The 27,007-nt window shown below is 37.2% G+C and overlaps 3 protein-coding genes and 1 pseudogene across 4 annotated transcripts; all 4 read right to left on the bottom strand.

Annotated features, from left to right (window-relative positions):
* Positions 1 to 558: 558 nt before the first annotated feature.
* On the bottom strand, positions 559 to 1,512 carry LOC148755946 (olfactory receptor 5L1-like). Its single transcript, XM_088789900.1, has one exon. The coding sequence runs from the start codon at positions 1,510 to 1,512 to the stop codon at positions 559 to 561; it is 954 nt and encodes a 317-aa protein (XP_088646026.1).
* Positions 1,513 to 7,854: 6,342 nt separating this feature from the next.
* On the bottom strand, positions 7,855 to 8,790 carry LOC148755945 (olfactory receptor 5L1-like). Its single transcript, XM_088789993.1, has one exon. The coding sequence runs from the start codon at positions 8,788 to 8,790 to the stop codon at positions 7,855 to 7,857; it is 936 nt and encodes a 311-aa protein (XP_088646119.1).
* A 2,260-nt stretch (positions 8,791 to 11,050) lies between these two features.
* LOC148755944 (olfactory receptor 4C12-like) lies at positions 11,051 to 17,518 on the bottom strand. Of its 2 annotated transcripts, XM_088789991.1 has the most exons (2): positions 17,505 to 17,518; positions 11,051 to 11,966 (listed from the first exon to the last, which is right to left on the bottom strand). In XM_088789991.1, the coding sequence occupies exons 1-2, from the start codon at positions 17,516 to 17,518 to the stop codon at positions 11,051 to 11,053; spliced, it is 930 nt and encodes a 309-aa protein (XP_088646117.1). The 2 variants fall into 2 exon arrangements, with proteins under 2 accessions (XP_088646117.1, XP_088646118.1); XM_088789992.1 differs by lacking the exon at positions 17,505 to 17,518 and having other exon boundaries at positions 11,051 to 11,983.
* A 6,791-nt stretch (positions 17,519 to 24,309) lies between these two features.
* Positions 24,310 to 25,234, bottom strand: LOC148755943 (olfactory receptor 5AP2-like; annotated as a pseudogene).
* Positions 25,235 to 27,007: the final 1,773 nt, after the last annotated feature.

Below are 27,007 nucleotides of genomic sequence, written 5' to 3'. Positions count from 1 at the left end.
CAAACACACGATCTACACTTTTAGTAAAGAATTAAGGTAGAATAGAGAACAAAAGGTAAAAGTAAAAACAATAGCAATAGAAGTGGTAACGAAAAAGAAAATAATCATAAATGACTAAAAGATAATACCCCAAAATACACATAAACATATAGAAAATTCACTCTAAATTTTTATGAGAAAACAGACTATGAGACAAATGTATACTCATTCTATATAAAAAAATGAAGGCACTTTAACAAGAATGGTTGCATTCATTAAGGATAATGAAAAGACACGACTCTAGATAGAGTTATACTATTTCAAACCAAAAAATTGAGTCTAACAATACAATTCCAAAACCCCATTCTAAGCAATTAGAGATTGGAGAACAACAGCAAAGGCAGTAGATGCATATGAACCAGCCCATAAAAAGGAAAAGAAATGGATAATAATACAGGAACATGGAAAACAAAAAGAGCATGCATAGTTCTCCCACCGTAAAATCCTTCCCTATTTTACTTTTCTTTCACATTCACCCCAACAAGTTCATCTTTAAAGTCCACTGATGAAATCCTGACTCTAGCTAAAACAAGAGCTTCTCAAAAAGGAATTGGAGCCCACCACTTTTCTGAGAGCTTCTTTCACGTCCTTGTTCCTCAGGCTGTAGATCAGGGGGTTCAACATGGGAATCACCACGGTGTAGAACACTGAGGCCACTTTGTCAGTATCCACATTGTTGCCAGAACCAGGCCGGCAATATGTGAAAAGGATGGTTCCCTGGAGGACAACGATGGCTGTGAGGTGGGAGGCACAGGTGGAAAAGGCTTTGCGCCTTCCCTCTGCAGAGCGCATCCTCAGGATGGTGATGACAATAAACAAGTAGGAGGTGAGGATGATCACGATGGTGATGACCTCATTGAACATGGCCACGATGTACAACAGCAGTTCATTCATAGTGACATCAGAGCAAGCAAGAGATAAGAGCGGGGGCAGATCACAAAAGAAGTGGTTAATCACATTGGATCTATAGGATGGGATTGCAAGAGCTAAACACAAGTGAATTAGAGAACACACAGTCCCCCACAGGTAGCAGCCAGACACCAGCACCACACGGAGATTCTGGGACATGGAGACCATGTAGAGCAGTGGGTTACAGATGGCCACAAAGCGGTCATAGGCCATCACACCCAGCAGAAATATGTCAGTGATTGCAAATGCACAAAACAAGTAGAATTGTACCATGCATCCCCGGAAGGAGATGGTTCTTTCCTTGTTTAAGACATTGTACAGCATCTTTGGCACGATAGTCGTGGAGTAGCAATAATCCACAAAGGACAGGTGGCTGAGGAAAAAGTACATGGGAGTGTGAAGTCTAGAGCTGACCTGAATCAGTGCAATCATGCCCAGGTTGGCCAGAAACGTGACTGCATAGATGAGAAGGAAGAGCAGGAAGAGAAAGACTCTCAGCTCAGGGACATCTGATAACCCAAGAAAAATGAATTCTGTCACAATGGTACAGTTCTCCTGCCCCATTTCCACCATAGTCAGGTTTGGAAACCAAATAAGTTTTGTGTTTCTTCTGAAATGGAAATAACAGAGAAAACACACATTCATATTAACTAAATAAAATACAACACTGATGTCAAACAGTTTATTTGATATATAATTGTCAATTAATTCTAAATGTTCCGTGTCTCAGTGGATCCCACTGAGCAAATTGAAAGTGTCAACAGAAAACTACATGATTCCCAACTGCCATCCTCCACAATAATTGAGTTGATCAGTTAAGTTAGGTGTTTTGATGGACTATAAAATAGAAGCAGTGATGTATTTTTAAAGCCACGTGAGATCAACTCCTGCTCCCTGAAAAATGTAGTAGGTTCTGTTAAAGTAGGATAACAGCTACTGCGACCCTGTATAACACACACTAATTCAGGTCAGTCTATCAGTCGCCTAAATTCACAAATGCGTGAAGTCCTGTACAAGTCCCTTGTTGGGGAGGGTGACAATTTATCTGAGATGAGTGGCTCATTAGTACTCTCTAAATTTGGAATTATACCTAATTAAAAAAGAGATTAGAATATGTACTGAAACCCATCATCATTTTCACATGTCAAATTAACAAAATGATTTAATTAATCATAATGATAGTGGTCAATGTCCATAGAGACACAGAAAGATATAACTCTTGTATAAATTTTTCTGGGAAGCAATTAGGCAACATGTACTGAAAGCCTTAACCCTGACAACAATAAAAGCTGTCTTATGTTTTTTATGGGAGATTTTCATTCTTAGTAAGCTGTCATCAAAAATCTGTAATTACACTGACAAATTGTGAAATACTATATCCAAAGTTACACTGCAGCACTGTTTATTATATTCACAATGGGTAAATTAATTTTCAAAGACAGAGCAATTCTTAAACTATGGTTTAATGACATATCTAGGCAGAAAGTTACATTATTTAAAATGATGTGGAGATGGTTATTTTTAAAAAAATACCTACTACCCTTGCTATATATATATATATATATATGTAGATTTAAGTAAAATGTACATTTTGAGGTATGAATACATATGGTAGAAATATCATACTTGTATGTTATACTTTGATTTGGCTACATCCCTAAAAAGATATATCATTTACCCAAATTGAAAAACAGGTAAGTGAAAACTTTCCCAGCTTCTCTCAAGTACTTGCGTGGGTGAAGTGGTTACATTGAATATTCCATATAATGGGATCTACCATTGAGGCCTGTCCTTAAATAAAAGGCATATGAAAGTTGAGAGAGTTTAACTCTGCCCTACCTTCTTGACGCAGGAAGACTATATCCATGACGTCAGACACCTATACGTAATGAAAACTAAGTGAAGAGACTCTGGACTGGAGCATAAGTTGGCATTTTCTCTATATCTTGATTTGTTTTTACAAAAGTGAAATCCTTCCTGAAGTCATGGTGTTCTTATTACCTGACAAAACAACACCTGATTTATTTGCCCACTTCAAAGTTAAAACTGGAATATATAATTGGAAAATTGTCTTCCTAATGGTCTGGGCTGAAAATGAGAAATTAGTTTATGGTAAACCCAAAATAAGGAGCAAGGGGAATGGCACAGGAGGGTAAAGGGGCTGTAATATAGAGTGACCGGAGGAGAACTGACTCTGGGTGGTGAATATACCATGCAATATATAGATGATGTATCATAGAAATGTACACTTGAAACCTATATAATTTTGCTAACCAATGTCACCCCAAGAAATTTAATAAAAATTTTTAAAGTCTCCAGACATTGTCAAAAGAGTGAGTATGGGGCAGTGTGGGGGTGCATAATGAATCGTTGTTGAGAACTACTGCCTTATTTCCTTGATTCTGGTAGATTTTCATATTTCTTCTGTTTGACTTCTTAATGTACAAATTAAATACCATGTTTCCTTATATCTCAAATGATGTTATTACATGGATTCGAAAATTTGTATTATCTTTGAATCTGGGAAATGTGACATGTAAAATTTTCTTCCTTATAATTTCTTCCCAGAAATTTTTTCTTTTTGCCCGTGTGAGCCAGAAGAATTTTTCCCATGGTCTAAAATGTTATTCTGAGCTGTTTCTGTTTACTAAATTTCTCCAGAAGGTTCATTTTTCTTCCTTTCAATTCAAATTTATTTAAGTACCTGACTTTTCTCCCTTGCACAACTCTTTCAAAAATTCACAAAAGCAGAGAGATACATACCTGAAAACTCTCAGCGTCCTTCTTTCTCCCACTCCCAGGAAACAGTTGCGGGGACACTGCTATGGAGGAGCTCAGTAGCCAGGCCCTCTACTCAAAACTCTGTAGAAAGAGAGCACTTCCTGTTCCAGATAATTAATGTTCTCAGTGGCTCAAATTTCCCCCAATTCATTTTCCATAAGAAAATGAATCTAGGGCACATTCTAAATACCGTTTGTAGAAAGAATATCCCTGTTTTCTCAGATCTGATAGTAGAAAAGACAAACCTCAAATAAAAAAGACAGCCCCCATCTGCCTCTGGAGAATGCATTTGAGGGACATGCTGAGACTCTTATGTCTACTTCCAATCCCTGTGCGACGAGGACCCAAGAGGAAATAACTTTCTTTTCTTGAGGCCTCAAAGCAAGCAATTAAAATTAATTATTGTATTCTGGAGTAATTCTGGTTCATTGGGAACCCTGTAGAAAAACAACAGCAGCTTTAGAAACTAAATTATATGAAAGTTGTTTAAATGACTTCTCCCTATGCGTCATCATTCCCATATTCTCCAAAAATTTTTGTATAGCAAAAGTTATCTTTATTTACTCAACAAATATTTCTTTTTTAGCACATTGTTTTATTTGATTAAAAGTATTATTCTAAATGGATTGAGGTGTAATTAACACAAAGTTGTATATATTTAAGGTGTACAACATTGTGTTCTGATATACATATACATTGTGAAATAATCACCACAACCAAGCTAATTAACATATCCATTCCTTCACATAGTTACCATTTTCCTTTTTTTTTTAGGGATGAGAAAACTTAAGTTTTAGCCTCTAAGCAAAATTCAAGTATACAATATAATATTTTCAATACAATATAATCTTTTATGGTGACATTGTTGTACATTTTATCTTAAAAATTTATTCATTTTCCTTAACTGAACTATGTACCCAAAGACCAACATTTGTCCATATTTCCCTCCTCCAACCCCTGGAAAACACTTTCTACTTCCTTCATCCATGAGTCTGACTGTTTCAATTACACATATCAGTGACATCATGCAGTACTGGTTTTCTATTAACAAATATTTACTAAGTTTCTACCATATCCTGGTCCCTGTGAGGCATAACTGCTCTCTGATTACACTAATCACATTAAGAAAGTGGGAAGACCTGCCTCAGGTCCCTCAGCTGGTCCCTGTCTCACTGTGATCTTGCCAATGGTATTAGGCACAGAGCACCCCCTCATATACACTGTCCCCAAACATGAAGAGTAATGGCTGCTCCCTGCAGCTAATAATCCTTAAATTCAATCATCTGTTGAAGGACACTTTGGTTGTTTCCATGTCTTGACCACTGTAAATAAAGCTGCAATGAACATCGGAGCACATATATCTTTACGGATAAATGTTTTCAGATTATTTGGGGAGATACCCAAGCGAGGGATTGCTGGGTCATGTGGTAATTCTATTCTTAATTTTGGGGCGAACCTCCACACTGCCTTCAATAGCGGCTGCACCAATCTGCATCCCCACCAACAGTATATGAGGATTTCTTTTCCTCCAACCTCTCCAACACTGTTTATTATTTGTCTTGTTGATGTCAGACATTTTAACTGGTGTGAGGTGATATCTTATTGTGGATTTTATTTGCATTTCTCAAGTGATTACTGATGTTGAGCATCTTTTCATATGTCTATTGGCCATCTGTATATATGCACAATGGAATACTATCCTGCCATAAGAAAAGATGAAATAGTGCCATTTGTGACAACATGGATGGATTTTGAGATTATTATGCTAAGCGAAATAAGTCAGACAAAAAAAGTTGAGAACTATATGATTTGACTGACATGTGGGATATAAAACTGAAAGAAATAAAAAAATCAAGACAAACAAAGAAGCAAAAACTGACACACATGGACAATGGTTTAGTGGTTACAAGAGGATAGAGGGGGAGGGAGGTGATAGAAGAGGGTAAAGGGGTTCAAACGTATGGTGATGGAAGGAGAACTGACTATGGGTGGTGAACATACAATGTGATATATAGATGATGTATTACAGAACTGGACACTTGAAACCTATGTAACTTTACTAACCATTGTCACCCTAATAAACTTTAATTAAAATATACTAATCCTTAAATTAACACCCAGTATCCTCTTTGCACTCTTACAGGCTTCCACACCTAATATTCCAGGTATTAAATTCCACTGAAGATTTCTTTCCTGAATGGCCCTGACTGATACAACATTCAAACCCTGTTGGATAACTCAGAGCAAACTGACAGATCTTGAAAGTCAACATAGTGCTCTAAATTCATGTATTAAGCCCAACATACCATGTTTCCCCGAAAATAACACCCAGCCGGACAATCAGCTGTAAAGCGTCTTTTGGAGCAAAAATTAATATAAGACCCGGTCTTATATTACATAATATATATGTGTGTATATATTATACAATAAAATTATATAAGACTGGGTCTTATATAATATATATATAGATATATACACATATATATTATATATTTTATATATATATATATATATATATATATATATATATATATACACATATATGTATAATATAACTACATTATATAATATAAGATCGGGTCTTATATTATAGAAAACTAAGACCGAGTCTTATATCAATTTTTGCTCCAGAAGAGGCATTAGAGCTGATTTTCTGGTTAGGTCTTCTTTTTGGGGAAACACAGTATATACCATATATTCACCAGTATTTGTACATACAACTATCTAATAAAAAGAAAAAGAAACTAACTTATAAAATACCAGTGATAGTGAAAGAGAAAAGGGTAAATGACCCCAGGCCTCCGAAACTTCATTGCACACACACTAGCTGAGTAACTTCCTGGTCCCAGTGAGTAAACATATGAGGTCAAAAATTAGTATGAGTATAATGTTGAGAGGTTATCAATATTATTTAGTGTTTAAAACTGAGGAATGAAGAAGTTTATACTATTTCTTGAATAAAAAAATCAGGGTCAAATCACCAGTTCTAGTTTTCATAAACTGAAGCTCTGTGCTAACATTATTGTAGACACAAGGAGAAGAGCTTCATTGAACAAGTGAATGTAACATGGAAATTGGCATGAACATGACGAAAGTACAAACAAATTGTCAGTGGTGCATATGAATCAAAATTCAGTGAGCGAATGTCGTTCAGACACATAGAGAAAGGGTGAAAAAAGGCCATTTCATCAAAAGCAAAATATAACAAAGAAATTAAACAAAGGCTAGAAATCTACCAATAAGTCCCAGAAAGAATATGATAGACATAAATTGTAAATTAACCACGATGACAGAAAGTAATAGATAAAGTGAGAAAAAAGCACAAAGTCAGAAATGCTGTCACTCTTAACACTGGTTATCAAATATATGCATACACTGAATATACACATATACACACACGCACCCAGAGACAGAGAGACAGGGTGACACAGAGACAGAGCTAATTAAGTGCCACAAAGTAATCTATGCTCTTTGCACACGACATGTAATTTAATTTTCCTGAGATTTCTGACAACAATAGACAATAAGTGTGAAAGAATTACCATTAATAGCTCCATTTTTCAGATCTGACAGTATCTGAAGTTCCAAAAACACTGGGCACTGAAATAACAAAAAATAATAAAGGGAGCAAGAAATGAACAAACAACTATATACATATACACACACATATATATGAACACAACATACACACACATACACACATACACCTGGGAATCTAATTCTGTGTATAAACTGGCACAGACGTGTTCTTCACTGTAAAATAATAGGAATTCAATTTTGAAATGATCATAGTTTCCACAATAGACAACAAGAGTCATTCTCATTAGTTCTTCATTAAGCTTATTAACGATTTATAGCAAACTAAATGTGTATATCTTAACAGTCCATTACCCATACTCATTCAAAACAATTTATTTGAAAAAATATATAAGGTGGGTTTCAAATTTGAAATACAATCAATCTTACCCTTCTCAATTCAAAGGCACAAAGATAAGTGAATTAAAATGACTCACTCACAATAATCTACCACCTGGCTGTTTTCTCCACTCCAAGCCTGCAACCCAACCATCCACTCCTCCACCAGTCTCCAGATTGGGACCCTGAGTTCTGCTAAGAAAATATTCTCTAGGAAAATATTTTAGAACCCAACAATTTTCTGAGAAATTCTTTCACATCCTTGTTCCTCAAACTGTAGATCAGGGGGTTCAGCATGGGAATCACGACGGTGTAGAACACCAAGGCCACTTGGTCAGTATCCACACTGTTGCCAGAACCAGGTCGGCAATAAGTGAAAAGGATTGTCCCATGGAAGACAACGACGGCTGTGAGGTGGGAGGCACAGGTGGAAAAGGCTTTGCGCCTTCCCTCTGCAGAGCGCATCCTCAGGATGGTGATGACAATAAACAAGTAGGAGGTGAGGATGATCACGATGGTGATGACCTCATTGAACGTGGCCACGATGTACAGCAGCAGTTCATTCATAGTGACATCAGAGCAAGCAAGAGATAAGAGCGGGGGCAGATCACAAAAGAAGTGGTTAATCACATTGGATCTATAGGATGGGATTGCAAGAGCTAAACACAAGTGAATTAGAGAACACACAGTCCCACACAGGTAGCAGCCAGACACCAGCACCACACGGAGATTCTGGGACATGGAGACCATGTAGAGCAGTGGGCTACAAATGGCCAAGAAGCGGTCATAGGCCATCACAGCCAACAGGAATAGGTCAGTGATTGCAAATGCGCAAAACAAGTAGAATTGCACCATGCATCCACGGAAGGAGATGGTTCTTTCCTTGTTTAAGATATTGCACAGCATCTTTGGCACGATAGTCATGGAACAGCAAAAATCCACAAAGGACAGGTGGCTGAGGAAAAAGTACATGGGAGTGTGAAGTCTAGAGCTGACCCGAATCAGTGCAATCATGCCCAGGTTGGCCAGAAACGTGACTCCATAGATGAGAAGGAAGAGCAGGAAGAGAAAGACTCTCAGCTCAGGGACATCTGATAACCCAAGAAGAATGAATTCTGTCACAATGGTGCAGTTCTCCTGCCCCATTTCCCCCACATGCCAGGTGTGGAAAACCAAATAAGTTTTGTGTTTCTTCTGAAATGGGAATAACAGAGAAAACACACATTTGCATGAACTTATGAAAATATAACACTGATGTCAAACACAGTGTATTTGAAACCCAATTGTCAAATAATTGTAAATGTTCAGTGCCTTTGTGGATCCCAGTGAACAAATTTAAAGTATCAGCAAAACCTATATGATTCCAGTTGTTATCCACCACAATAAATTGAGTTGATAAATTATTAAGTATACAGTCATGCTCTATAAAGTACTTGCCTGTTATATATCAATAGTTCTTACAAGGTAACACAATGTTTGGTACATGATAAATATTGAATGAATGAATGAATGAATGAATGAACATCTAAAAGAAGATAAATTCAATAAAATGAAGAGCAAAAAGTGGTCTTGGAGGCTAAGGAATTCTTTCCTACAATTTCAATTCTAAGGAGAATTCTGGTGAAGCCTCTAAAGGAACTACAGTTTGCTTTTACTCCTGCTTAAACAGAGGATGAAAAAGAAATGGAAAGTGCAATTCTCAGCATATAAGCAAAAAGTTGACCTTAATATTCACCCTGTTCTCAAGATTTTACTATCAGATGAATATGAGCTGAGCTGTTTATGTTACAGCTCTCTGTTAACCAATTTACTTTTTGGTAACATTTCTTTATTAAAAGTTGTTTTAAAAAATATGTCACTACGTCCACACAAAAAGCAATTTCAGGATTATTGTGCTTTCACTTCTTCTATCCTTCATTTATTCATCAACAAATATTTTTGAGCCTAAGGTATGTATCAGGCATGTTGATAGTTGCTGGGGCTTTCATAGTGAATAAAAAGAAATTCAGTTCCTGCCTTCGCAGAGCTTAGAAGCCACTGAAAATCTCCCGACAGAGAGAATTACAACACAGTGTTATAAGAAATTAAACAGGGGAGGCACAGAGTACTATAAACCCACATCAGAGGGATACACAACAAAGACCTGCAGGGTCACCAAAAGATTTCTAGATGAAAGGCATCAAAAACGGGACCCAATGGATGAAAAGGAGACAGCTGACAGAGTGAACAGGCATCGGTTGAAGGACAGTGTCCTAGGAGATGGGCTACATAACAAAGGCCAAGAGGTGAAAAGATCATGCAGAAAACCTAATCAATTCAACTGAGCCTGGGTTATTAATTCATCCCTCCATTAAACAATTATTTACTGAACCTCCTACTGAGTACTAGGCACTGAATTTGTAAAGGGTAAATGGCCAGACATGAAGCCGGAGAGACAAGAATAGAGTAGACTGAAATGGGTTTCAGAATCGTGTTAAGGCTCAATGCGCAGTGCCATGGAGAAAATATTGAAAGGTGTTTTTAAGCTGATGGGTGATGCAGTTAGAGCTGAGGGTTAGAAGGATAACTCTAGTTACAGTATGGGAAATGGATTGAAGGGACAAGAGTGACAGCAGGAGAGCTGTTAGGAGATTATGGTAATGATTTGGGTGTGAAAGGATGGAGGCCCAAACTCTGATGGTGCCAGTTAGGATGCAGGGTTTGGTAGACTCTGCTGCATCCAGCTCTAGTCCCCTTCACCAGGCCAGTGCACCCATGTCCCCTGCTTCTGTGTGCTAGGGCTGCTAACAGCTCAGGGCCCCAGTATACCAGAGCCTACCAGTGGCCAATGAATGACGAGAGCCTTGGTCCACCTGCACCCAAGAGGGTTGTTCCCTGCTTAGCAATCCAGGCCACAGCTCCTTGTTCACCAGCTTCAGCCCACCAGAACCCCAGTGGGAAGCTCCTAGCTTGTCAGTCCCTTTCTTGCATTCCAGTCTCTATTCAGCTGCCATGAACTAGTTCTGGCCCAAAGCAAACAACCGAACTTCACCATCCAATGGGCAACAACTACACATTATCCAACAGATTGGAATCCCAGCAGTGACCTCTTCTCAATGTTACATAATAACATTATTATATTTACTGTCCAATGTTCTAGATTCATACTTTGTAGCTTCAAAAGATATTTCAGATTTCCAAGCAATAGATAAATATTTATTTATTAAGAAGCAGTAAATTATGATGGCAAGAGTAGGGATGGGAGACAGTAAGTCTGGATTGCAGTCCAAGCTTTAGCTCTTTGCTTAAGTGGCTGTTTCCAAGTATTGTCCAACCCCTTGTCAGCATCGATGTCTTTATCTATAGATTGAGAAGCTCACACTAGATTACCTCCATTACTTCTATTTATAATGCTCAATGATTCTGTTTAATCATTATTGGAAGTCACTTTTTTACTCCACAGCATCCTTATAGCATTTTTTACATCAGCATTTCTGAGGGTGTAGATTAAGGGATTCAACATAGGGGCCACCATAGTATAAAACACAGCCACAGCTTTATCAATGGGCAGCGTGGTTACTGGGCGCAGATACACAAACATGCAGGGCACGAAGGACAACACGACCACAGTGATGTGAGCCACACAGGTGGAGAGGGCTTTGTGCCTCCCCTCCAGGCTGTAGGTGCTTAGGGAGCGCAAGATGACCACATAGGACACCACCAAGAGGAGGAAGGTTAACAAGCAGATGAACCCACTGTTGGCAGCAACAAAGAGACCAAGGGTATGAGTGTCCATGCAGACAAGTTTCAACAAAGGATACAAGTCACACATGAAATGATCTATGACATTGGGGCCACAGAAGGGCAGCCAGACGAGGAAGAGGATCTGAACGGTTGCATGGAGAAATCCTCCAGCCCAGGCCACTCCCACAAGGAGGCCACACACCTGGTGGCTCATGATGGCCGTGTAGTGCAGAGGTTTGCAGATGACCACGTAGCGGTCATAGGCCATCACCGTCAGCAGGATGATCTCAGCAGCACCAAAAATGTGTTCTGCATAGACTTGAGCCATACATCCATTGAAGGAGATAATTTTCTTCTCGTGAAGAGAGTCCACAATCAGCTTAGGAGCTGAAGAAGAAGAATAAATTGTGTCTATCAGGGACAGGTGGGTCAGGAAGAAGTACATGGGGGCGTTCAGAGCCCGGCTGGTGGTGATGGTAACCACAATGAGCAGGTTGCCTGAGAGCGTTACCACGTATAGAACCAAAAATACTGGAAACACCACTTTCTGCATTTGGGGATTCTGTGTAAGACCTATTAAAATGAATTCAGTCACATTCCTTTTATTCTCCATCTGTGTGATGTAGGTGATGAAAACTCCAGGAAGGAATACTTTGCCTTTAAAAAAAAAAAAAAAAGGAAGGAAGGAAGGAAAATAGGAAGAAAAGAAGGAAGGAAAAAGGAAATACATCATTGATACTGATAGTCAATAAGTCAAATCTATACAATCAACCTATTAAGTTTAATGCAAAGTCCATTTCCATTTACTTGATGAGGAATACACCTGTCACTGGGTTAAGCTTTAAGATAGTATTTCAAACTAAGTTTTGCCATTATTGATTTTCATTTCTTTCTGGACCTCAGATTCCCTTATTCCCTGTATCTTAGTGTATTCCTAAAGCACAAAGGCAGTAAAGGGTAAGATGACTTGTCCCTGTTACATGAGGGCAACGTACATCATGAGGTACATGGAAAGGAAACCTCTTCCAGATGATCCCACACATGCTTCACTGAGAAGCCAGCCTTAGAGTTCCAAGGCCCTGCATAGCGGACTCCCTTCTGGATGGCCCACTGCATCAGAGAATCCTTCCAGGCACAAGGACCCTTAAGAAGAAAGTTGTGCGCACATCTAATTGCCACATCTTCTCTAAAGGAGATGGTCCTTGGGAAACCAACAACTGACTACGAATATGTTTGTATAACTTCATGAAGGTCTGTGCCAAGGTCAGATTTCATGATCAAAATCAGACAGGAAACCACAAAATTGACTCATTCATCATCACTATTTTACTTATTACTTCAGTTTCTTGCAAATTTTGAAGTAACTGGAATATATTTTTAAAACACTTTTGTTTTACAATTTTCACCTGCCTCCTTTTGTCCCACACCACACAGAGACAGCTTGGTCTTACGTCAAAACAAATGTCTTTGATGTCCTCTGTTAACTGACAGACACACACACAGATCAGTTCTTTTTCTGTCCTAGTTCGAAGACCAAGAGTGTGCCTATTACTACTCAAATCTGCTAATACCCAGATGTGTTTAAATGAGAAATGGATAAAAGCGTTGATCTAGCAGGATGACCCTGACCTTTAATAAAAGGGCTCTCAGACCACAATTGAAAGGCAAGGACCTAAGAACACATACGTCTTCCAAGCAGAGAAACCTTTGTTAATTGTTTAAATTCCACATGTTCAAACATTTTGAAATGGAAACTTTTATTGTAAATCTGCTTTTCCATCATCTTAGTGGCATGCAGAGACTTATTGTCACACCATGTAGTTCCTATAATGATAGTTAATTTTTGTTGAGTATTTGCCATGTGGTAGGCACAATACAGGGTAATTTAAATGCAGTATGTCACTTAATCTTCACAACAATGCTTTGAAATGGGTACACTATTGTCTATATTTTAAACAAAAGGAAACTGTGGTTAGGAGGAGATAAATGACTTGCCCAAAGTCATAATTATATAAAAGCAGAGGAACCCGTATTCAAATCCAGGCTGTCTCTAGCTCTTTAACACTTAGTACCTCTCCAGTATAGATCCAGTTTACTTCCAGGAATCAGCACTGTCAGAGTTTGGACAAGTCTGTTGGTACCTAACGCCACTACCTATGACTATATGAAATCCATGGCAGTGCTTTTGCTAACCTATAAAAGGGAGAGTCAGATGGTAATGAGTTGAGGGTCCACTGGACAAGACCCTAGCATTGTTGTACATTAGAAATACTCAAGAACTTTACATTTTATCAACCAGTATGCTCTTTAAAGATAAGGAAACTGAGGCCCAGAGAAGAAAAGTCCAAGGAAACACAGCTAATTGATTAGTATCAAACCATACAAATACACGTCTTCTAATGCCCAACATAGTAATTTTTTTCCCACCACATCTCGCCTCCCTTAAGATGCCTTAACACACTGTATACAAGGTGACAAAGAGAATTAACTTTTTTTTTTTAATTTTTTTTTAATTAGTTTCAGGTGCACAAGACAAAGCAAAACTTAGACGTTTATCATTTATATCCCTCACACTGTGTGAACCCCCCTCCCCCCATCCACTATCCCTCTGTTATCTCTTATTTTTAGCAATACCTGTCTTGATTCTTTGAAAAAAGGACTAAGTTAGGGGATGCAGAAATTCAGTCATATTGTTGGGACGACAATCCATTGTAGCAGAAATAAGGTCTTACCTGGTTGGAACAAGATCCAAGAAAGTTTGAACAGAGTCAGAATAAAAAGTGTCCCTGAGCCTGGAGTTTAATACACAAGGTGCATTCTATCCTCACAGATCCTCTATTTTAATGCATTCTTCTTATGGATCACAGTGTTAGGACTGAATATTTCCTTCAAGAAACAGATTCCAGATGCTGTCCTTCTCCTCTGGCCCATGCTAACCTGTCTTTGACACAGAATGTCACACACCTGTCTCAGCTTGACCTCAAATTTACCTCTTTCTTCTCAGGTGCTTCTATCTCCTCCTATCAGTACAAGGTGGGATTCACCCCCCTCCTCCTTCATCCCTGTAAATTATCTAAGTCAGAGCATGTTTCAAGGAAATGAGTGACTATACATAAGCCAATCTCTGACTATCCAAGCCTTCACACCATATGTCCGCCCCCTGGAGAAAACCCTCAGTGACCCATCCAGCTCCACTCTGCTACACTATTGCATTATCTCCACACTCAAAAGCCTAGAAATTGACTCAGGGATCCATAAAATGTAAACATATTCCTGGTAACATAGATATATTCACACACAGTGGGGAGAACAAATATTTCTGCAAAATAGCCTAAAACATCTCAAAGTGATCCCCCATCAAATATAGAAAGTAATGCTTCAATGGTTTTAATTATGAACCTGTTGGTAGAAAATGGAAATGTGAGAAACTGGATTAAAAATCAGCCATTCTGGTTAACTTACCGTGGTTACCGCTGCAGTTAAGGAAAATACCCAATGTGTTCAGGAATCAGAAATAACCATTATATGTAGGTGTTCAAACATCATACTGTGTAATGTTACTTTTCAAGCCCCTGACTGAACAATATTATAGGAAGCAGAGAAATGTGAACATGGCACAAATCTATTCAAACGGATTCATCCAGCACTTTCAAAGCTCCAATACCTTGAGATTCGAGTCAGGGGACAAGAAAATGAGCTGTTGAAGTTGAAACCCAACGTCCTCAGGTACTAAGGAGAATCTTCTGATCTTCTCTATAGTCACAGAACAAGTAACACAAATATTTCCATCACTTAATCACACTCTCGCATTCTGCTCTTACAATAACAAAATAACTTCTTGAGCATTGCTGAGTACATTAAAGGACCTCGCTTTCTAGCTAAGGTTTGGCCCTCCGAGGAATTAATTGTCTCTGTTTTTTTAAAGATTTCACCTTAGAAAAAGGCATTTGAGAGAATCCCACTGTGAACAACACATCTTCACCTGACTGGTTCTTCTCCCTGCATTTAAGTTGATCTATTAACAGCCTATGTTCCTGGTCTAGAAGATTATGGGATAAAGCACTCCTCTTAGAAGCCCTTGGGCATCATGAACTGGGACATGCAGGGCTCTAAATGCTGTGTGAACAACAACATGGGCTTTTAATCAGGTTGCATATCCCTGAGGAAATTTCCTCACAGGCTGAGGTCACCACAGGTTAAGATAATGAGTCAGTCTCTAAACGGTACTATGAACACACCAGGATATACTCTGTTCATAGAAACCTTGCAATTTGATATATTTTCAGGCAGAGTGATATCTAGACTTGGGGACCAAATGAAGGCTAAAATCCTAGTGCTAACTTGTGATGCAAAATATAAAAAGATCAATTTTTATGCCTTTTCATTGACTATTTTTGGAAGTGTAGGAATTCCACTGGCCACTCAATGAAAGAAGTCTTCCCCAGGCAAAAAAATTTCTTCAAATTTTCTTCTCACACAATATCCTCAGGATAGTAGACATTCAAACAGGCAACCATAGTCTGCCGTCTTGCAAATACATACTGAAGCAAGAACTCAGCAGCATAGAGGAAAGGGTGGTGTTTAAACCGTGTATCATAAGAGCTGAAGCACCTGCTGTATTTTAATGTATAGATAGGCAGTGGATGGAGACCTGGAAGAAATAGTAATAACAGCACCTGCCATTACTAAGCATTATGTGCCTTATTCTGCTAGTATGTTATATTGCACTGGCTGATTTTCCTACACGAGGTCTGACAATGAAGTTCGCTAACTTGTTGCACTGATGTTGCTAACCTCTTTTGATATCAGAGGGATTATTCATTATGAATTTGCACCAACTGGACAGTTAATCAAGTTTACTATTTGCAAGTGCTGAAAAGGTTATGTGAAAGTTAGATGACCTGAACTTTTCACCAACAATTCATGGCTCTTGCATCACAACAATGCACCAGCTCACACAGCACTGTCTGTGAGGGAGTTTTTAGCCAGTAAACAAATAACTGTATTGGAACACCCTCCCTACTCACCTGATCTGGCCCCCAATGACTTCTTCCTTTACCCAAAGATAAAGGAAATATTGAAAGGAAGACATTTGGATGACATTCAGGACATCAAGGGTAATATGATGACAGCTCTGATGGCCATTCCAGAGAGTTCCAAAATTGTTTTGAACGGTGGATTAGGCACTGGCATTAGTGCATAGCTTCCCAAGGGGAGTACTTTGAAGGTGACTGTAGTGATATTCAGCAATGAGGCATGTAGCACTTTTTCCAGCATGAATGAGTTCGTGAACTTAATTGCCTGACCTCATATTCACCAACCTTCATTTCTGGGATAAATCCCGCTTGGTCTCAGTGTATAATCCTTTTTGATAGGCTACTGAATTCAGTTTGCTAGTATTTTACTGGAATTTTTTGTCTATATACATAAGAGTTGTTGGTTGTAGTTTTGTTTCCTTGTGATATTTTCATGTAATTTTGATATCAGGGTAATTCTTATTTATAAAATGAGTTGCAAAGTGGTCCATCCTCTTCTATTTTTTAGAAGAGTTTGTAAAGTATTGGTGTTAATTCTTCCTTAAATGTTTGATAAAATTCCTTTCAAAGTGAGGCCCAACTGGTGTGGGTTTTTCTTTGTAGAAAGTTTTTTTATTGCTAGTTCAATTTCTTAACTTGTTATAAGTATATTCGGATACCTGTTTCACTTGAGTCAGTTTCAGTAGTTTGTGTCGTACTAAGAATTTGTCCATTTCATCTAAGTTATGTAAATTGTCGGCATACAACTGTTCATATCCCCTTATAATCATTTTTGTTTACATAAGGTTGGTGGTACTGTCCCTACTTTCATTCATGACTTTAGTAATTTGAGTCTTCCATCTCTTTTCAGTCAATCTAGCCGAAGGTTTGTCACTTCACGATCTTTTCAAATAACCCACTTTTGGTTTTATTATTTTTCTATTCTCTATTCTCTAATTCATTTGTTTCTGCTCTAATCTTTGTTATTTTATTCCTTCTGCTTGCTCTGCTTTTATTTTGCTCTTTGTTTTCCATCATCTTAAGTGTGAATGTTAGGTTATTGATTTGAGATCTATGTTTATTAACATAGATATTTATAGCTATAACATTCCCATGAAGCACTGATTCAGATACATCCCATAGGTTATGATATGTTATGATTTCATTTTCATTCCTCTCAAAGTATTTTCTAATTCCCCTCATGATTTCCTTTTGACCCACTGGTTATTTAGGAGTATGTTGTTTAATTTCCACAACTTCATGAATTTCCCAAATGTCCTCCTGTCATGATTTTTAATCTCACTACATCGTAGTGAGAGAACAGGCTTTGTATGATCTCTACTTCTATAGTTATTGAGCATTGTTTAATGGCTTAGCGTATGGTCTAATCTGGAGAATGTTCCATGTGAACTTGAGAAGTTGTTGAATGGAGTATTCTATAGATATCTGTTAGGCTAATGACATAGCATTGTTTAAGTCTTCTGTTTCCTCATTGAACTTCTGGTTAGCTGTCTTACCTTACTGATTTTGGGTTATTGAAGTCTTCAACTATTCTTTTTGTTAAATTGTCTATTTACCCTTTCTATTGAGCCAATAATATACATGTATTCATGTATTCTGGGGCTCTGTTGTTAGCTGCACATATGTCTATAATTATTATATCTTGATTAATTGACTATTTTATCTTATAAAATGTTATTTTTGGTCTCCAGTCACAAATTATGTATTAAAGTCTATTTTCTCTTATATTAGTATTAGATGAAATATAGCCACTTCAGCTTTCCTTTGTTTTCTGCTTGCATGATGTGTATTTTTCTATACCTTCAGCTTCCATCTGTTTGTTTCTTTGAGTCTATAAAGTATATCTGCTGTACACAAAATAAATTTGGATCATGTCTTTTTATCTATTCTATGAATCTCTGCCTTTTAATTGGCATTCTAAAACATTTATATTCTATGTAATTACCGATAAAGTAGACTTTACATCTTCTGTTTTGCTATTTGTTTTCTGTATGTCCTGTTCTTTTTTATTTCTTTATTTCTCCATTACCACATTTTGGGGTTATATAGATATCTTATAATGTTCTATTTTAATTCTATTGTTGCTTCTTTACTGTATTTTTTAGTTACTGGTTTTCCTGGAGAGTATACTTAATATCTTAATTATAAGAATATAGTTCAGGTAACACCAATGTAATTACAATACTGCACAAGTACTTTGCTCCTATATAGCTCTATTTCCTCCTCCTCCAGTGTGCTGTTATTATCATATATATTATATATTTACATATTGTAAGCCCATCAATCTAGATTTATAATTGCTGCTTCATGGGTATCCCTTTTAAATCAGGTAGGAGGAAAATCGAGTTACAAAATGTAACATGTAAATATTATCTTTTATATTTACCAGAGCTCTTGATTTTATTATGTGGATTCAAGTTACTCTCTAGAGTCATTTCATTCCAGCCTCTTTGTTATTTCTTGTAGAAGTGATTGGCTGATGATGAAGCCTCTCATTTTGTTTATCTGAGAATGTCTTAATTTCTCTTTCATTTTTGAAAGATACTTATTGGATATAGAATTCCCTATAGACAGTCTTTTTTTTTCCAGTATTTTGAATATCATCCCACTGCCTGCTGCCCTCCACTGTTTCTGATGAGAAATCTTCTATTTATCCCAATGAGTATCCCTTGTACAATGTGAATCACTTCTCTATTGCTGCTCACAAGATTCTTTCATTGTCTTGGGCTTTTACTAGTTTATAATCCCATAATTTCTGAGTTTATCCTACTTTGAATTTGTTGAGCTTTTTTGATGTGTAGATTAATATTCTGTCTTTTTTTTTTAAAGACATTATTTCTTCAAATATTCCTTTTTCCCCTTTCTTCGCTCCTTCTGGAACTTCTATTATGCTCATGTCGGTACTCTTGATGGTCTCTGAGACTCTGTTCCTTTATTCTTCATTCTTTTTCCTTCTTCTCCTCAAACTATATGGTCTCTACTGGTCTATCTTCAAGTGCACTCATTCTTTCTATGACTGCTCAGATCTCAGATGCTCAGTTCTTCTAATGGATTTTTTCATTTCTGTTATTGTATTTTTTACTCTAGAATTTATATTCGGTTATTTTTATAAATTTTTATCACTTTATTGATGTTATCCATTTGGTGAGACATCATTCTCATACTTTCGTTTAACTTTTTAGACATGATTTCCTTTAGTTCTTTGAATATATTCAAAATAGTTAATTTAAAGTCTTTATCTAGTAAGTCTAATGCCTGAGCTTCCCTAAAGACAGTTTCTATTGACTAAATATTCCCCTGCTATGGGTCACACTTTCCTATTTCATTGCACATATAATTTTTTATTGAAAACTGGACATTTTAAATATGTAATGTGGCAACTCTGGAAATTAGATTTCTGCCTTTCCCTATGTTCACTGTTATTGTTGTTTCTTATTTTGTTGTTTTTTTTGCTTAGTAATTTTAAAAAATTAATTCTATAAAACTTGTATTCTTTCTCATGTGTGGTCACGAAAGTCTCTGCTCAGTTAGATTAGTGGTAAACTAATGTTCAGACACATATTTCTTTAGATGCCTGCAACCAATAAATCTTCCTTTCTTTGCTAATGGGCTTTAAGTGTATATTGGGGCACAACTTCACCACTTACCCAAGTAGTTTACAACTTCACTTTAGTCTTCATTGCTTGCTTCCGCAGAGTCTCGAGGTAAGCCGTACATGAGCAATCTGGCCTTTCCCACCTCTTTCCTGAACATGCACACTCTGGTCATATGCACAGCTCTACTCATACACACAGCCTTCAAATTCCCAGAAATGTGTCATAGTATTTCAAATCACCCTATGGTATTTCATTCCTCTGTGTTTCCTTTTAAGCGTTTTATTTAGCCTATTGTTTTCTCCAACTGTTATCCACTACCAAACGCTGCTGCCATGTTCAAGAATTGCCTCTGGTTGTTTTTGACATATGCAATCAGGAGAAAGGATCCAAGTCAAATCAAATAAAGGCAGTCTTAGAAGATAGAGCTTCCAAGGAACCACCAGACAGGCCAAATAATTCTCTGGGGAAAGGGCTTTAAATGAGCTCCAATCCCATTTTACCCCATCCAATAGCTGCCAAGCTGCTGTGATTACAGGCTGTTGGTTTTCAAGGCTACAGAGGAGCTGGAGACAGAGGATGGAAATAGGACAAATTTATTGCTTCACTGTTATTACTGAGCTTCAGTCATTTTTTTTCTTGAATAAGTACTTCCAGATTGTAACAAGATTTTGGGTAATTTCAACAATTCCAGAAATGTTGACTCTGACAGTTTTTTCAGTATTCTCATTGTTTTGTTGGAGGAGAGAATTTTTTAAAGTTCTTCTACCTTTTTCACTGACGTTGGCCTACTGAGCACTGTGTGCCAGAATTAATGCTGGGTTTCAGTGTTTGATGAGCATTAACTTAATCTCAACTATAATTCTACAAGTATATGTTGTTAGCCCTGAATTAGGGTTAAGGAGGTAGCCACCCGCTTAGTGACTGAGACAAAAATCCAGATGCAAGCTGAGGTTTTGCTGATATCAAAGTCCATGATTTTTCTTTAAATTATATTTCCCTTGGGCCCGAATTATATCAACTGAAAATAAAATATGTGAGAAGAAGAGCCAGGTTATTTCTGGGTACTGATAGTTTGGAATGGGAATTATGAAGAAGTGTATTTGTGGTCCTGTTTTGTTGTTTGGATGGAGAATTAAAGTTGGGTTACAGGCTGTGGTTATGTGTTTATCCACCATACTTGCTAAATTCACTTATTATGTCTAATATTTTGTTTACATATACTCCTAGATTTTCTATATGAGGAGTCTGGCTCTTCACCAAAAGCCCATATGTGATTTTTCAGGCCTGTACATAGGCAATTACAAAGGCTTTTTGGTATACTTCATAGGAGAAAGCTGCTCTCCCCACACCAGACTTGGTAAAGAGCCAATGCATTAGAACATCTACAAAGAGCTGAAGTCAAGGACTCAGGCCTCCCTGGCCAGCCATGCCCTCATGCATATCTGCATTCCTAGCCCAGGCACTTCCATTTGGATGTCTTCTTGCTAGGGAATCTCGAAGACACTTTTCTCCACTCTGACTCAGTACTTTTCCATTCCTGCTAGTCCTTCACCCTTGCCCTCCTCCCGGACCCCCAGATCCAAAACCTGCAGGATCCTTTTGTTCAGGGCATCCTTGGCAATGAGATGACTCCAACATCTGTGCTCATCCACCTGACTCTTGACTAGTATTCTGCTCCATGGGGGTTAATGAAACGGGAAGTTGGTGCTTACCCTAGTTTTACCCTCTTGCTTATACTATCCAAGCAAGTAATTAAAGACTTTACTGATACTATTATTTATGGCTTGTTGATTTAATTCGCTACTCTGTCCCATGACAGCTCAGCTCTCACGCTCTCTCCAGCTCACCTTGAGCCCTTGAATCTTTTGCAACGACGGTCTTTTTATACCTTTCTTTTCTGTTTATGAGTATGTCCCTGTGACATATTATGGAAATGGCAATCACACCCATGTCAATTTAACTTAGCGTCCTTAAGATTCCTTTAAACACGCATACATATAATAGGTTTAATAAACTTGCACAGTGAGAAGGGAGTGTTAGTGTTTAAGTTAGGTTTGTTTGTCTCCTTCCTATGTACTACATAGTTTCACCCTATAAATATCCCATCATAACACTTAGAAGTATATAGTTAGTAAATAAATAAATAGGAATATATTGAAAATCTCCTGTCACAACTCAAACTTTCATGAAGACACATCCCTTCTCTGTCTTGTTCGCCATCATTTCTGCTTTGCTGTTTCCAAGGTTCAGCTCCAGGATGCCATTCTTAAATGTTTGTTTAATAAAGTAGTGAGTGTAACCTGAAAGAGGATGCAAAAAGGAACTCTCTTCATTAATTCTACTCTAGTATGTTCATCTTGGATGAAATCTATCAGCGCTTCTTTCTTCTGTCCTTGGCTGTGACAACAATCAGGAAAAAAAAATTATCTGATGTAAAACTCTTCTAGGATCCTCTTTTCCTCATCATTAGTGCCCAGTTACATCAGCAGACATCACCAGGATGACAAGCTCTAGATTTATATTACACCGCCCAGTGCACACCAACCTGTGAATTTCCCTTCCTGCCCTCACACACGGTGCTCTTGACAATTGTAAAGAAATCACATAAATGGAAGCTGGGGATAAAGCACCTGGACATTTTCCAAAGGCCAGTGGAACAGAGGACTGGATCTCCTTTGGTGTGTTCACAGCATCATATGTACTAGTTAAAATTAAAATAAACTTAAAAAGCTGAAATGATGGAATATTACTCAGCCACAAGAAAAGATGAAATACTGTCATTGGTGACAACGTGAATGGATCTTGACATTAGCATGTTAAGCAAAATAAGTCAACAGACAAAGTCAAGGACCATATGATTTCACTCATATATATGGGATATAAAACTGAAAGCAACAAGTGAACAAGACAAACAAAAACTCATAGACACAGACAACATTAAATGTTTACCAGAGGGTAAGGGGGAGGAGGTGGTAGAAGAGGGTAAAGGGGATCATATACGGTGACGGAAGGAGAACTGACTCTGGGTGGTGAATTCGCAATGCAATATATAGGTGATGTATTATAGAATTGTACACTTGAAACCTATAATGCTATTAACCAATGTCACCCCAATAAATTTAATAAGCTAATTAAGTAATTAGTTTTTTTAAAAAGCTGAAATGCCCATTGATACAATTTAAATTAAAAGGAAGACATGCAAAGTTAATAATGTTTTCAATAGGAAAAGAAACAGAACAAGATAGTATTTACATTAGTGTTACTTTTACAATGATCTATATTGGCTCTCTGTGTATCTGTATCTGTGAAATAAACTAGAACTAAAATTTTTAAATGGAATTTTAGTAGTGGTCATTGCTGAGTAGATGGATGTTAGGTAATCCCATGAAGTATTCCAAAAACTCAATTTATTGCATATGCTGTTTGCATTGCCTCAATTAGGAATTTATCCAGTTATAAAAACATAATACAGTTTCTGGTTCACAAGAATATTCATTTTATTTTAGGCTGTTTTCAAGAAAGGAACATGGAGACACTCTTTTCTGGTTTCAGGGGGACAGAGTGATGGGTTACATGACATTTTTTAATTAAAATCCTCTTCCCAAATTATATATATTCCTGTAGTGTGTAAAATGAATTATTATGTGCTTCAAAACATCATAAGAATAAAATAACACATTAAAAACATGCAATTTTCAGCAAGTTACTTGTCTAGCATTACTGTTTGAACAGAGTTTTAAGATAAATCAAAATATTTCATTATTTCTTAAATATTTTCTAAAAATTTTTGATTTAATAGCCTTACATATGGTTAGGATACCAGAAGCTTTCTTTCTTTTCTTTTCTTTCTTTCTCTTTCTTTCTTTCTTTCTTTCTTTCTTTCTTTCTTTCTTTCTTTCTTTCTTTCTTTCTTTCTTTCTTTCTTTCTTTCCCTTCCTTTCTTCCTTCCTTTTTTCTTTGTTTTATTTGTTTTTACTTACATTCATTTTAAGAAAATGATAACAATGGGAGAAGGTTAAAGATAAAAAGTAGATTTTGAAGTAAAACTGATCTGAGTTCATATCTGTATAATATCACTTCCTTATCAGCTCTGCGACCTTATCCAACACACTCCCTATCTGGGACGACACTGGTGCTGACAGAAAAGATGGTATTGTTCATGGCTTCATGCCATTTTTGGTGGTTGAGCCTTCACTATCCACCGATTAGGAGAACATCCATATAAAACTGAATTTTCCAACAGTTAGAAGAACCAAAGGTCAAGAAACAAGACACTGTTGAAAAGTTGTCAAGTTCAGTTTCATTGTTTCTTAAGAAAGAAACATTTGGCTCATCACTTTCCTAAAGGTACCTTTAACATCTTTATTCCTTAGACTGTAAATTAGGGGTCAACAGAGGTATAATCAATGTATAGAACACAGAGGTCACTTTGTCAATATCCAGTGAATGATCAGTGCTGGGGCGCAAATAAATGAAGATGAGGGTACCATGGTAAATAGTGACCACGGTCAGATGGGAAGCACAAGTGGAAAACCCTTTTCTTCTTCCCTCGGCAGAACCTGTTTTAAGAATAGCTGCTATGATGCACACATAAGAGAGAAGAACTGTCAGAAGACAGATCGCTTCCACCAAACTAGCAAAGACAACAAGAACACGTCACGTTTGTGAGTGTCAGTGCAGGACAGAGAGAAGAGTAGGGAGATATCACAAAAGAAATAGTTTATTTCTTTGGAGCAAAAAGACAGCTGGAAGGTATTAGTGGTGTGAATAACTGAGCTCATGGTACCCCCCCAAAAAAAAATACTCCAAGAACAAGTTGGCAGCAAATTCTCCTAGACATCATAGCGATATAAAGAAGTGGGTCATAGATTGCTATATAGCGGTCGTAAGCCATGGCAGCCAAGAGGAAAGAATCCGTGTCAAAGAAAGAGCAGAAAAAAAATGCAACTTCTTATTGGTCTCCTTATCGGAAACCAAGTCCACAAGTAACTTGGGGGCAATGACGGAAGAGTAGCATGCGTCAATGAAGGACAAAATGCAGAGGAAAAAGTACATAGGAGTGTGCAAGTGGGAACTGGCTGTGATTAACAAAATCATGCCAAGGTTCCCTGTCAGAGTAACAGAGTAGATGCAAAAAAAAAACACTGCAAAAAGAACACTCTGAAGTTCTGGATGGTCACTAAATCCCAAGAGACAGAACAGAGTTTTCACAGTGATGTTCTCCAACTCCATTCTCCGCAATGCTCCTGGACTTCTGAAGTTGCGACAGAGTATTCATGGTGATACTAATAATAACCTCAGTATTAACAAAAAGAATAGAAAAGAAAATGGTCAAAATAAACAGAAGAGTAATTCTAAATCTACTTGGGCATCCTGATAACTCCTAGGCATATCTACAGGTATTGTAGAATAATATTGTACCTTGGTTTTCAATTTTTTAACTAAATTGATAAATTATCATTTCTATTTCTTAAATCTATTGTTGTCCACATTAAATGACACCACCATCAAACCAGTTGCTGAACTCTAAACATGGGCTTCACTCTTTTTTCAACTCTCTCATCTTCTACAAATGTCAAGTAACAGTGGTTAACCAAAGTGTTATATAGTAAACTCTGAATAAATAAATCTGTTCCCATTTGTGTTGTTTTTATTTCCACAACAGATAAAGCATCGCTGTTCCAGGTGAAGCCCTGTATAGATAAAGGCACAGTTTTGTGTTTCTCACTTTGACATGTGGCTTAACCCCTGAGTCACTAAGAACGCCTTGGAGTTGTTTGAAATCCACTGGTAAAATAGGAAGATTCTGAAGAGTTATAAAAGTGCCTGACTCCTGGCTCTGTCACTCAGTAGCTGGGAAACCTTGGACAGGCCAATTAATCACTGAGTTTCAGTTTCATCATCTACAATACAAGAACAATAGTGCCATTCTTATCAAATTATGTGTTTAAGTGAATTTCCATCTCCAGCCTCCATATATCCTCACCATCTGGTGACTTGACTGTTCTAAAGTCGGCAACAGCAATTATGAGTCAATCCAGACAATTATTATTTTATCTGGAATCCAAACTATGCAATACAACTAGAGAAATCCTCATGCTTACAAATATATTAAATTCAATCCAGGTAATATGATAATGATATCCAGGAATGTTTCCATGCCTTCTTCCATAGTGAACAATTGTAAAGGATGTTGAAAAAGGCTCACCTAACTACCTCTCTGAGTTTTCCTGCCTTTCCTTGTCTTTGTCCTAATTTATGTATCTGTATGTTTTAGACAACTTATAGCAACTGAAGTGACAGCTGTCTATAGACATGCACATTTTGTCCAGTGCAGTGCAGAGACAATTGATTTCACTCCCCACTGTGAAAAAGCCAGTTCTGTATTTATTTACTTGAGAATTCTTGATCTATAATTCTTTGAATTAACTTTTATAGCCTTGAGAACAGCTTAATTAATGAATGAATGAAGTAAAATCATTGACACATGGTCATTTTATATTTGTGTAAAAGTCACAATATTGTTATATATGTGTCTATATGATATATATTATACATATAATTATATATAATTGTTCTTTCACTTTTCATATTATACACAGCTGTTTCCCTTATTTAATAGCTGTTGAAAACCTTCACATTTCCTTTGAGGTCTCATTCTATGACCTTCTTTTGACTGTCCAAAACTGATTTCTATTTTGGGGAGAAAAATATGGAATAGCAAACAAGTATACGCTCAACTTTCCTGAGTCATTGTATAAGCATTTGAATTCATTAGTGATTCCCTCTCTTCCTTCCTTTCTTTTTAGGAAAAATGTGCCCCTACTCTCTGAAGGTAATCCCTTCAGCTGTGCACCTACTTCTATTTGCTTCAATTAAGATACTTACTGATTTACTACTATTAATCTTTACTATTACTATTATTAATAATTTATCTCTCATAAATTGTCTGCATATAGCAACATTTAAGTCAATTTCGTTCAATTCAACACACATTAGCAAAGTAAC

Source organism: Rhinolophus sinicus, chromosome 14 (genome assembly GCF_057876585.1).
Source record: "Rhinolophus sinicus isolate RSI-liver-muscle chromosome 14, RSI-T2T, whole genome shotgun sequence".
NCBI lineage: Eukaryota > Metazoa > Chordata > Mammalia > Chiroptera > Rhinolophidae > Rhinolophus > Rhinolophus sinicus.
This window is presented reverse-complemented; position numbering and strand designations above follow the sequence as displayed.